We start from the raw sequence: 13,134 nt of genomic DNA, 5'->3' as shown, positions 1-13,134 counted from the left end.
CAAGATGAGACACAAACGGGGTCTGTTTTCTCCTTTTAATTTTCACCTTTTCTTTTAGGCAAGCATTTTTTGCTTTGATTGGCTCTATAATTACCATGTAGGTACGAAGACAACTGAATTGCAAAAATCTGAATGCAAAATTAAGATTCTGCGATCAAGTGTTCAATTCAGCAAGTTTTATGGATTACAGGACAGTTCGTATGAAAGCATGTATTTGACACAGTCTCAGTGACAACTGTTCATATATGCTTAAAACATTTGCTGAATTTCAAGCTGTCTGCAGCATCCTTGCATGGTTTCATTTGTAAAGCAAAAATGAAATTCAAGGAATTTTCTATAGTTCGATGCCCATATGAATACCATGTACCTGCTGAACTTAATGGTCTCAATGGTGGCAGTGGACCCCTGTTAAAATTGCTTTGACCACCTCTACTGTCATTGTAGGTTCCCCTGGGCGTACTCTGTGCACTCCAACTTGAGCCTCGAGCGCCTTCACGACGACTGTAATTTCCTAGATAGGGAGAGAAAAATCCACACACTGTTGAGCAAACATGACATTTTCTTTTTTTTTTTATTTCAATCTTCACAATACTCACAGGGTGGTAAACCTAATATTTACATAATTCAAATAGATAAAGCTACTCTGCATCAACATACCCTCAGTATTTTAACTCACAGTCTACAAGTTACTGTATTATAGACAGCATCAGGGGAAAACATTTATTTCTCAGACATGAACTCAAGTGTTTTTAAAAAAATTACATTATCTAGTGCATTAAGATAGACTCCTATACCTTAAGTTTTTGATGTAAAATAAATCTTAGTATTTATAACTTTACTAAATGGAAGTATTTTCTGTTTCTACTGTGCAAGGACTTGCTGTAATTACAGAATCAGAGGGAAAGAAATGCAACCTTGCCTATATATGAAAGAAACTTAACACACTGTAGCTAGAATCTCCAGGTTCAGTGAAAATTGCATCTTATTCCTGTCAGGATCTTCCATCCTTTTATTCAAAAGCCTCATTTAAACCCAGAGATATATTATGATGCTTGATTTCAGGAACTACCATGTCACAAATGGTAAAGAGTGCTTTTTATTTTTCTGACTGCATCTCTGAAGCGCTCCAACAGTTGCTAAAAGAAAACAGCTAACTCCTTTTGTAGGAGAGAGGGAGAGAGAGGCAACACAGCAACTCGCAGCCTTGGTTCAATTCCACAGCTCTCGAGAGAACCTTTTCTAGTGCCAAACAACTTATTTCAACAACACTGCTTCAGGAACATCTCACACCAGGGATGATTAATTGCTAGTAAATTGAGTTAGTATTACTGAAGCATTTTTAGTATTTGTTTACTCCAATTCTAATACAGGAGACAACATACCTTTTGAAGCAGGTGGTGTAAAGAACCTGTTCTGACTGTGAAAAGCTCCTCGTCCTCCACGATTCCCTGAGAACCCACCACGTGAAGAAATCTTCTGTGACACTTTTGGTGGCCTTTTGGCTGGTGGTATGCCATCTGGAGCAACCACTTCTTTGCTCTCTGCAGCAACAAAATCATCCACATGCATGGAGGGTGGCCTGCTCGTGTTCTGTTTCCTCTGACGGAAGATATCATGAGGTCGAATTCCTTGTCCAAATCCTCCCCTGCCTCTTCCTCTTGGTGGTGGCACAACGTGAGCTCTCTTTGCAGGCTCTATGTACTCAGATTTTCCACTGTCATGACAAACCATGATTTATTTAGTTAATGTAAAAATGTCTTCATACTGGAGGTCAGGCATTCTCCATACTGGAGATGCAATTTGAAAGGCATTTGACATTTAGCGAATATACAAAACAGTGCTGAACACACTAACTGTTTACTCATTAAACACACCTTACCTTGAAGTTATGAAGGTCTCATGCTTGTGCTTGCCGAGTTTGAACCCTTTTGTGGTTTTTGTGCGGCCAGGAGATGATGGTTCTGACAAAAATGACCTCTCCAATTCAGCTTGCAAGTCAAAGTCACTGCAGCCCTTCTCTGACAGTTCAATTAAGTCAACTTTTACCTGCAATGATAGAGTTTAGTTTTATGACAACAATCATTACTAGCACCTCTGAAGAAGAAAACATGCTGCACCAGGATGGATGAGATTCAGCTAAGGTCCTTCTACTAGAGCAAAAAAGCTCCATCCTCTACCTTTTAATGCAGCAGTGTGGCTCAAAACAAAAAGCAGCAGTAACAAAACAATTATTTGTTTTGATGGTTCTGAATCTCAACAAAGTCAAGTATTTCATGTATGAACAACTGTCTTGTCACTAAATGACCTACAGTGAGGCACTCTTGTGCTTAAGCTACAGTCCTGTAAATTTATTAATGCTGCTTTTATACAGGAATCAACAGTTTTGCTTCAGAAATTAAAACACAAGTATCTTTGCATGTATATTAAAAAAAAAAGTAAAACTAAAAAAGAATGAAGGCAATGAAGTCAACAGAAACTGATTTTTTCCTCACAGAAGTTAAGACATTGCCAATTGCTCCGTTTAAAAAAAAAGAATGTTATTGTATATTTTTCAAAATTACATTTAGATTATAAAAATGAAGTTTCAAATACTGTGAAAAGTTTTTGTGCAAGTAGTTTCATTTATTACTGCCATTTTTTCTCCACTTTTGTCACATCAGAGCAAAGATTTTTAAAAAAAAAAAAAGCAGCGTAGCTATCAGGCTCTTTGGATATTACTGTAGTGACAGAAGACAAGCAAGGAAAAGAAAATAAATCACATTCTTTGTCTACATTTAACATAACTGCTGAAAAGCCCCAGCAGCAATGCAAAAGCAGGTTAGGACTGACACAACAACTGTCCTCTAAAGGAGATTACTTCTGCATTAGAGCACTGCAGAAGGTGCGTATTTTGTGCCTGCTTCCGAGTGAACCTGAAGGCATTTGATAACAGCCTTTAACAAATGCCAACCCCTGTATCTGGGTCAATTTACAACGGTGAGCTCAGGAAAACAAACCGTTTGGCCATATGAATCTCTGCTGCCTACTAGCTCAGGTTAACCTCATTTTTAAATCCACTTCAGTCATGTTAGTGAAGTCTTTTACCATATCCAGATCAGTGTCTATTTCTTCAGCCTGAAAGGGTGAGAACCACATGGACTTCAGCTGGTCATCCATCACATCTGCCAACACATATGTAGTCCTGCAATAAAACAACGTCAAACGTCTATTTGATTATGAACTACAACCAACTACAAGCATATGCAGCATTACAGAACCTGGGTGAATGTTGCTACCTTACCCTTGATACTTGCATAAAATTAAATACGCTGGTACTAGTAGGTAGTAGTGACAACAGTGCTGCTTAGCTCGTGTTTGTAATATACTCATGCATAAATTATTGCATTTTCTTAAGTAAATCCCAGGTAGTATGCTCACATACTTAACCATTTTACCTATTATTAAACAAATTCTGAAGAGAGTCTGGTGCAGAAAGAATAGGCTCTACATCTTGGTCACTCAGCGGACAAGAATCACCCGCCGATTCCAACATCTGCCTCACTCCAACGATGTTGTCCAGTAAGGATTCAAGGCCATCATCTTCCTTAGAACGATCCTAAGTCAACACAGTTCAAGTCAGAACTTTTTCCCCTCCTCAGAGAAGGAAATAAGCTTTTGTTAATTCAAAAAAAAAAAAAAAAGGGGGGGGTACTACACAAAACAGTCTATCCATCCACAAATAGTGAAACTAAGACATCCAAAGTACACAAACAACAGTAGAGAGCTCTTCAGTATGCTATAAAACAAACCATGTCACCACATGCATATTCTAGTCTTCGTTTCCAGTTGATGCAATAACCTCCATAACATAGTCCCGAAGAAGGCATCACCCCAGGTTTTAGTTAATGAGCTCTCTGCTAGAGCATTCCAATGTCCTAAGTGTCTGCTATTTCTCCTTCAGCACAGCTGTGGCTTTTAATCTTTTACCACAGATGTAGGCAGCCAGGGAAGGGACAGGAGGGAGTATAGCACTGGAAAGGCATTTGTGACCAACAGGCTGTGGAGCAACTGGTTTATGGACTCTTCTAAATTAGCCATCTACTGCACAGCTGCCATCAATTATGTAGGATTAGATTTGAATATTAGAGTTAAGTTTGCGATTAGAATCACAGAAATGTTGGATGCATTGAATTCTGCATGTCCTCCCGTCCAATCCCTCCCTGCTTGAAGCAGGACTATCATCAAAGCCAGATCAGGGCAGCCATAACTTTATCTAGCCGTGTCTAAAAAAGCTCCAGTGACAGAGTCCACAGCCGCTCTGAGCAACCTGTTCCAGTGCTGCACTTCTCTCTCATTTTTTTTCCCCCCCCCTAATGTCAACCTGTACCTCTGAAGCCTCAATTTGGGGCCATTGCCCCTTGTTTTATCACCTGGAATTACCAAAAGGAGTTTGATTCCACCACCCTTGTTACTATCCCCCAAACAGCTGTAAGTAGCTCTGAGATAGCTCCTTAGCCCTCTTCACCAGGCTAAACAAGCCCAGCTTCCTCCTCCTCTCTCTACAGCACACGTGCTCTAGGTCCCTGACCACCTTGGTAGAACCCTCTTCAGTTTCCCTCCATGTCTCTAGAACTGGCGAGAGGGCAAACTGGCCAAAGGTGAACACACCACTCCACGTGAGAGCTCACCAGCATTCCGAGGAGGGAGACAGTAAGGTCGCTTGATTTGCCGACCATGCTCCTTCCAGGATAGCTCAGAACACAGTCTGCTTCGTTTGTAGTGACCATGCACTGTTGGCCCATGTTCAACTTAACATCCACCATAACCACTCAGCCCTTTTCAGCCCAGCCCGCATCAAGGTATAGGGTTATCCTTCTCTCACTGCAGAACTTTGCATTCTTCCTAACAACCCACATAAGCTTTCCACTAAATCAATCCTAAAAAGTTTACTGAGGTTGCTTTGGATTGAGGCCTTGCTGTTTGCCACATTAGTCCCTCCCCCAGCTTACTGTCATCCATAAATTCGCTGAAGATGTAACCATCGTTCAAGTCTCTGATGAAAACATCCAACAATATCAGCCCCACTATTGACTCCTGGGTATTCCACTTGTTACTGGTCACCAGCTTGGTATTTCAAGCCACTGCTAAGCAGTGGTTCCTGTTGCTTATTATATTAACAATCTGCTCACCACTATCCAGTGCTCTGCTGTATGCATTCGCTGCCTTTCATAACACAGTTAACTGCCTATGCTCTTATGATGTGCAAATACTCTCGGCCCAAGAGGATCCCAACCCTACCTGAAACTTCTTAGCATTACCACAATACAAACAATAAAGTCAGAATCCACCCTGCATCAGAATAGGTGATTTTGGACATCAGTATTAGAACAATGGCAACAGCTATTACCAATTCCGCAAGGTATGCCACAGAATTGCGCACTCTTCTCATCAAGGAGGGATAGTCTATATGGTTTTAAAAACACGTTCAGATACAAGACCGCAATATCAACTTGATTATTTAAATTCTTTTACCATAACATGTTTCTCCAGATCAAGCAGCAGGCTTTCTGGGGTTTCTTCTTTGTTCTGCAGTAGATGTTTTAACTCTGCAGTAGTTAGACCCAGCGTTCTGCCTGGATGAGATCCATCCGCTTCCATAAGGCTTCCGTCATCACCACAACATCCCTGAAATATTTCACAAGTGAGAAATAAGTTTACATAAATACTCATTATACTTCTGGACTGCAAACCCCTTAGAATTCAAACGTACATTAGAGCAAATCTAGCAAAACAAGAGTAATCTCCTGACTTAAAAACATATTATGCAAAATATTTTAATAAAGTATGCTTCAATAGGCAACTTTAGATGCTGCATCAAGATGAATATAATCCTTTCCTATATAAGCTGAGGTTTGTATCACAGAATTAACAAATATTTTAGATTCCTTTCTATACTACATACCAATACAGCAACTCTCTTAGCAGGATGCCATGAATCTAAAACCTGGACACAATAGCATGCTATCACTTAGGAAATCAATATGCTGTTCTTCCTACTGAAAAACCCTCTTATTTACTAAATACATATTCTGCCCAGCTTTCACAGATTTCATTAAAAACTAAAGATGGCACTAACACTACTGATGGAAAAGCCTTACACAGCAATCTGCATAGTCAACTGCTTTCTGAAATAATTGTTCCTGAACGTGTATCACACTGCAGATTTCAGAGAAACGCAGCTGAGTTTATCTAAGTATTCAATACAAACTCACTTACCAGTGTATCAGAGTTTAGAATCTGTCGCATAAAATCCAAAAAAGATGAGGCCAGTTCACCTGTGTCTTTGCTAAAACTAGTTATTACTCGTTTTAATACAGTGTACAGAGCACTGCTGTGTTTCCTTAGAGAGCTGTTTTTAAAATTAAGAGAGAAAATACTTTATTAGTGCATACATTGTGGCCATTCCACTGTAACTTGTTATAAGAAAACAACTTATATGCAACATAAACTTGGTAAATTTTATAATTATCAAGTTGAGTTTTGATTATGAAGCTGGAGCTTCATTATTTTCGTTGTACTAGACTGTTGTTCTCACCAGTGCTGTCTGCAGATTTTCAGACAGCTATACGTACTGCAGCAATACCTCTAAAACCTGCAAGAAATTACATTTTCATCTTTGGGAGAAAAGGGACAGGACAACAGAAATTTTGCTGGCACAAGGGCCTTATGTATAAAGCAGAATCATGCTTGCTGTTACAATTTCACTGCATCCCATGATGCCTAACTACAGGAACAAACCAGAAAGGTAATCATCAACACAGAAATAGCAAGGCCGTGCACTGAAGCTAACAGCTAGACATAGAAACAACCACACTTAACCTACTTATTTTTCATTTGCAGGTTGTATAGCTTCTTGCAGTCTGAGCAGCACAGTTCTGTAGCACTGCTTAGAAGAGTGTTTTGAACAAGCTTTTATTGACAAGGCTCCAGGTACTACCTTTTTCTCTTCGGGAACCTCACAACTTTCTCGCCTCTCTGCACCTCCCCTTCAGTGGACAGAAACAGGTCCAAATACAGGACAAGGAATTAAGTGTCAAAACAACACAATACTGTCCAATTAATGTATATATTCCGTTCAAAAGGGAGCGGAGTCAACAAAAGTAGTTAAAGAAAAAAATCTATATATGCTCATTTCAAAAGCCCTAATTGCCTGGAGGTCAGAACACTCTGGTGAAGTGCAAACTGAATCCCCTCAAATTAGAGGGAATGACAAACAGCTCTCCAATGTCCCAGATGAGAGCTCTAACTACCGAGTGACTCAAAAGGGAAGGACATGAGCACTTTATCTCATTCTAATCCTCCAGCCTTGGAGCAGGGAAATGAATTTTTTTCAACGCTTTGTTTATTTCTTGAAAGAAAGTGCTCCTGTGTGCATACTGCAGAAATGATTCAGAGGTAAAATCTCAAGTGAAGCAAGATCGAAATACTGAGTAAAACACTGAAGCCCCAAAGAGAAATGAAACTTCAGGTGCCTTATCCTCAACATTTCCTACTAGATGAGTAGGAAATGATTTCACATTGCAGAAGTTTTAAAATATTTTTAAGTTGTCAGAGATTTCTTAAAATACCATACCTCTTTAAGTGATAGAAGCCATAGTCATGCTCTGTAAGGAACATCATTGTTCGGATACATGTCAGCAGACAGCTGTAACTGCTCTCAGAATTAGTTAATGTCTCCATCAGACAGTCACAAATTAAGGGCATCAGCTCTTTACTTGGTAAGGAGTTGGAAAGCTGCTCTGATTCAGACACAGAGGTTTCTGATGAACTTGGTAAAATGAGTGCAATATCCTATAAAAAGTGATTATTATACACACAGTAAAAAATGCATTCTGTATACTAACAATAAGTATAAACCATACATTAAGTCAGAAACACTAGGTTCTTTCACTACCCCTTTATCATCTTATTCCAGTATTTCAGTTATTACTGACCAGTAAAATACTAACCCACTGTATCTTTTTTAAACTGGTTCTGTTAAGGTTTACAAACCATTGTTGATTTTTAAAAATATACAACCTTCAAAGGGTGAAAAGTGATAGCAGAGCCACAACTAAAAGCCAAACAGTCATTCGATAATACGCTTGTACACAGTTTCTTGCCTAGGTAGTCAAATTGTCCCTTAATCTCAAAACATTCTTCAAAATTAAGAGGCTGCAGACACCACCTAGGAAGTTTAAGATCTACTGCGCCTGCCACATTTTACATAAAATAAAAGAAGATTGACTTTCACAATGGATTTGCATAGGCAAAGAGCTCCTGTTTATATGCAAATGGATGACTGATCTCTACTGACCAACAATGCCCAAATGCCTTTTGCATAAATGGGTAAGCACTAAATCAAATACATGCAACTAGTAAGACAAATAATGACATGCAAATCTATACACACAACTACTGAGAAACTACCAGGGCTAGTCAATGAATCAGTTTTCAGATAGCATTTCTTACTTTGCTCTAGTAACTCATGCTTTTTTGTTAATGGTGTAGTTTTATAGTAGCAGCATATCATATATATCTTTGTATTTGGAATGCATTTTTAAGAGGTTTCAGTTAGACAACTAAGAGATACATATTTATTCAACTAGGTGAAATGGTGACAACTCAAGTTTTGCCAGTGGCCCATGTTCCAAAAATCTTCCCACAGGGAGAAATGACATCCCTCTCTCAGCTGAGGCGACAGTCAATCTTTGTGCCATTCAGTTTTTGGTCTCTAATGAGCTACCAGAATAGTGCACATAATGCAAAAAAGGTATCATAAAATGAAAGGATTTACATTCAAGAGCAACAAGACAGCAAGTATGTCAAAGCAGCCAACTGTATACATTTTTTCTTTTTGTGTTTTAACAATGTTGATTTTTTTTTTCTTTTGGAAAAAAAACAGGCACCTGAGAAATAACCTCATTTAATTTGTCTCCTACAATTATCAACACACATCATGCATTAAATACAGAAAATACCTGATCACAGAGGGACTGCAAAAGGGAAGTTACATATTCAGCGCTCTGTTGATGAGTGACATTGTCCCCAGCTGATCGCATTAAAGCCAAGAGCTCCTGGAAAACCTCTGCATACTTTTCATCCCCTTTAGTAGTTCCATTGATAAGATGCAAAATAGCCAATTTACAAGCTTTGTGTGAAGCCAGGGCATCCAATAAAGCAAGCAATCGAGTGGTCTGTCCAGTGTACTGTTTCTCTTTATCTTCTGTGTTGCTGAAAGGATATCAATGCACTTTGAAAAGGCTGTTTTAAAGTGATCTAAAAAACTATAAAAACAACCATTACGGGAGTCATATAACTCTGCATTTTTAAAAAAGCACCTAGTTTATCTACTTAAATTTACAGTTTAATTTACTTTTTGAAAACTGCTCAACTTCACTAAATGACTTTTGGTTGCATAATAAATTAATCAATCTACTACGCATTTAACATACTATAGGGCATCTACTTGTATACGGATAAATATGCTTTTATACAAATAGTATCTAGTTCTATGTACTCATTGTTTCAAAACCCTCTGAAATGGTAGTATTCAACTTCCCCCAGCTTACAAATATCTACGCATTCTCCTGTTAGCATGCAAATCACAGTATAGCAAACTTTACTGGCCTACTTTTGTTATTTATATCAGAGAGGTCCTTTAGAAGCAGTTCACAGACAAGATAAGGCTTTGTATGGAGAGCCTGAAGAAAACCTTCCTAAAATACTTACCATAAATATACAACTTGAAACTGCCTACATCAAAACTTGAAAGTATGACATGGTTCCTTGACAACATTAAGCATTATCAGGACATAGTATATAGCACTTGTCTGAGAATTAGTTCAGTTCATAATGGATAAGTAGTATTTCTGAAAGTACTCCCCTCCTGCTAAATCTACTGTACAGAACCAAGGTGAATTTAATAGTCCATTAAAGAAATCTTTGCAATAGAAAATAAAGATACCTTTGTAGGTCTTCTACAATCAGATCCAATACAGTCCTCATGATAAGAAGAGCAGTAGGCGAAGCCAAGTCACACAACTGAACACAAATACGTCTCAACATATGCTGAATAGGCTGGCAAGATGAACCAGAGAAAGATCGAACTATCTCTTGTATCAGTTTGGCTTGAACGTGAAGATGCATACTCCACAGCTTCCTGGTGTTGAGTGCCACTGAAATATCATGTGGTTCAATTACCTGCAGGAACAGAAGAACAGGAAGTTTCTCCTTTCAACTTTTATCATAAAACCTGAATTCTACCACAAGGTATAAACAAAGACTAAGTACTAACACTGTCCTCATCAAAAACATGCAATGCTATTTTCATTTTTATCACTGAATGACAGGACACAACTCCAGCAAATTAGGTATGCCTTCAGAAGCATGGGCTGTTACACACCTTTTATGCTTACTTATTAAAGATCACAAATTCAAGATCCATGGCAAAGGAAAGGAGAGCCTTAATATACCAAGAGTTTGGCATTCAGTGTTAAATCCAAAGGCTTCATAGCAAATCATTTAAGTAACAGAATGAGAGCCTAGATAATTTCACAAGGTACAAAAGAACAATATATGACCACTAATTTAAAAAGATGCTTCAAATAAGAACAAATTTTGTTTCTGATGAAAAAGGTGTATCTTCAAAGAATCTATATGAACACAAATGCTTTACAGAAACTTTAATTCATCCTTTCACATATCTGTTTTTTCCACAACTACGAAAATGGTCTAAGGGTTATACATAACTACAATTCTTTAAAAACTAAATAAATCTAAATTATACCTGAGTCGTCTGCATGGGCAGTGGAAGAGGCAACAATTCTGAAAGCAGTATAAGTCCAGAGAAAAAGCCTTCAGGAATTCTCAAAATCGAAGAGAGAACTTCCTTCAGCATTAAAGACCAAGTATTGTTCGCCAAAGTTTCTTCCGAAATGGTAAGTTTTTCATTAACACCTTGTGTAAAAGTTAGTAAGATATCAACAATGTCATTCTGAATTCTTTGTTCATCGCTATCTAAGCGGCCTGAGAGAGGAATAGAACACAGAAGCATGTGTAAAGAAACAAGTGCTGATGGAACACGCATGTCTTTGAATTCAAAAGATCCACCCCTCAGCAGTTCTGTTAGCATTGTTTTAAGTAGAGTAAGTGTACAGCGGGCCATAGAAATAGTGGTAACTCTGTGAAGCGTGGTGCCCATGTTGACATGGAGTCGCCAAGGCTGAATAAGTATGCTGTTCAGCTTCTGTAATACCCGAATGAAGGTGTCCATTCCCTCAGAAGAAAAGAGCTGGATAACTGCAAGATTCCATTTAAGGTCTTTCTGTTGACCTGTACAGAAAAGAAATAACATTCTTGTATGTCTAATTTCTCCTGGGCAATCACAGTTACACTTGAGACATGTTTAAGTAGAAGATTCACAAAACTAAGACTTCTATGTCAAGCAGAACAAATATATCAACCACACCTTCTACCAGAGGCGGTGGACATGCAACATGACAAAGAACACGAAGTGCTGTAGGAAGACCAACTCCATCAGGGGTCATCAAACTGTCAATATTCTTAGGAAAAAAAAAAAAGAAAGGAACCCGTATTAGAAGGAAGGATTTTACAACAAGTATATCACTAGCTTAGTATTCAAATTCTGTATTTAGTTATTGTAAGTATTCCGCAAAATTTAAGTTCAATTATTCCACCTTTTAGAAAGCAGTCACAAATATGGCAGAAGCAAAAAAAGGAGGATCAATGTTTGCATTGTGGTTTTATGGTAAGCTAAAAGATTTAAATAGTTGGATCTCTGCATCACACAGTTATCTTAGATTTTGTTTCAGTAGATATAACTGAGAGCAAGAACTGGCCTAGATCATAAGCTTTAATAAAAACATCTATTTGGATAATAGCATATATTTTTAAATACCACGTTAGTACATACCTAAGATAAAATATCAAAATACAAAAAGGTCTAATCTTACAGAGCACAACTAAAAGATAGCATCTATCTGTATTTTACTAACCTGTTTGATATATTCAATGAGATTTGGAATACAATTTATTTCAAATCTAAGATTTTTCAAAGGTTCAAGCCACTTGCTGAGTTCTGGGGTTGGGAAAAAAAACTTAAAGTTAATCAAGTAACTTGTAAGTGCATTTATGAACATAAAACATTTGCAATAAAAATGTACTTAATTTACACAACAGGTACTAAGTCCAAGTGTGAAATTTGTGAGGCTTACATTGCAGCTGTAGCCAGCTGAAAAGCATCAAAAAATAAGACTTCAGAACAGGTAATACACCTCACGTACATGGACAAAATTTAGCTCAAGTCAACCTGAACACTCAAATAATTCTCATCTTATTATTTGTATTATTAAACATATTTTATAAAAGACACCAAGGATTCCACTGTCAGCTAAAAAAAAAGCCACCAAGAACAAGGACAAAAGCACACTCCCCTTAATGCATATAACAGGTCATTACAAACTGAATACAAAACTCCTATTAAACGCCCAAATGGAGCCAATCTCTGCACCAGTTAACACATATTCTCTCTGGAAGTCCTTATAGATTAACACTTTCTCTCTTAGTCCAGAACAACCTGAAAGTCCCAATTTTTGGGGACAAGAGATACAAAGTTTTAAAATCCATTGTTCCTGGAAATATTTAAAAGAATGTGAAGGTTCAAAGGTTAACTGGATATGAATTGACAACTATTCTCGGACTGATTTCATGATTTGGTTTAATCAACTAGCCCCGCTTCTCCTGAAACTGTCTGATGATCAGTTGAGGAGAAAAGAAATAAAAGCATGGCAGAGAAAGGAATTAAACCAAGATTTTGAAGAATTCTGATTCCTTTCAGTGCATTTAAGTTTTGGAAGAAATTATTGGTATGTCTACACGAGTCAGTTAAGCAGTGCAGAGCACAACTCTGGACATCAGAGCTTCAACATTCAGTTGTCAGAATAGCCCTCAGCAGGCTTTTTCCCCCCATCAGCTCCATTCCAAATGACCTGGGCCTCATCCGTGAGTCAACACAAGCCAGGGAACACCCTGAGATACAGTTTGGAGTTCAAAAGATTTAGTAATAGAGTAACATGGACTATTCCATGCCAGTTG

The 13,134-nt window shown here is 38.0% G+C and overlaps 1 protein-coding gene across 3 annotated transcripts in view; it reads right to left on the bottom strand.

The window, feature by feature from the left end:
* VIRMA (vir like m6A methyltransferase associated) overlaps positions 1-13,134 on the bottom strand; it is a 29,129-nt gene that overhangs the window by 4,886 nt on the left and 11,109 nt on the right. For all 3 annotated transcript variants that reach the window (XM_075141466.1, XM_075141467.1, XM_075141468.1), the window contains exons 11-23: positions 12,036-12,118; positions 11,489-11,582; positions 10,808-11,352; positions 9,986-10,221; positions 9,000-9,252; positions 7,613-7,830; positions 6,256-6,388; positions 5,512-5,664; positions 3,435-3,595; positions 3,085-3,181; positions 1,880-2,046; positions 1,383-1,714; positions 368-511 (exon numbers count right to left, since the gene is read on the bottom strand). In XM_075141466.1, coding sequence (XP_074997567.1) covers positions 368-511; positions 1,383-1,714; positions 1,880-2,046; positions 3,085-3,181; positions 3,435-3,595; positions 5,512-5,664; positions 6,256-6,388; positions 7,613-7,830; positions 9,000-9,252; positions 9,986-10,221; positions 10,808-11,352; positions 11,489-11,582; positions 12,036-12,118 — 2,616 coding nt within the window. The remainder of the gene's footprint in view (positions 1-367; positions 512-1,382; positions 1,715-1,879; positions 2,047-3,084; positions 3,182-3,434; positions 3,596-5,511; positions 5,665-6,255; positions 6,389-7,612; positions 7,831-8,999; positions 9,253-9,985; positions 10,222-10,807; positions 11,353-11,488; positions 11,583-12,035; positions 12,119-13,134) is intronic.

Source organism: Calonectris borealis, chromosome 2, assembly GCF_964195595.1.
Source record: "Calonectris borealis chromosome 2, bCalBor7.hap1.2, whole genome shotgun sequence".
Lineage (NCBI taxonomy): Eukaryota > Metazoa > Chordata > Aves > Procellariiformes > Procellariidae > Calonectris > Calonectris borealis.
This window is presented reverse-complemented; position numbering and strand designations above follow the sequence as displayed.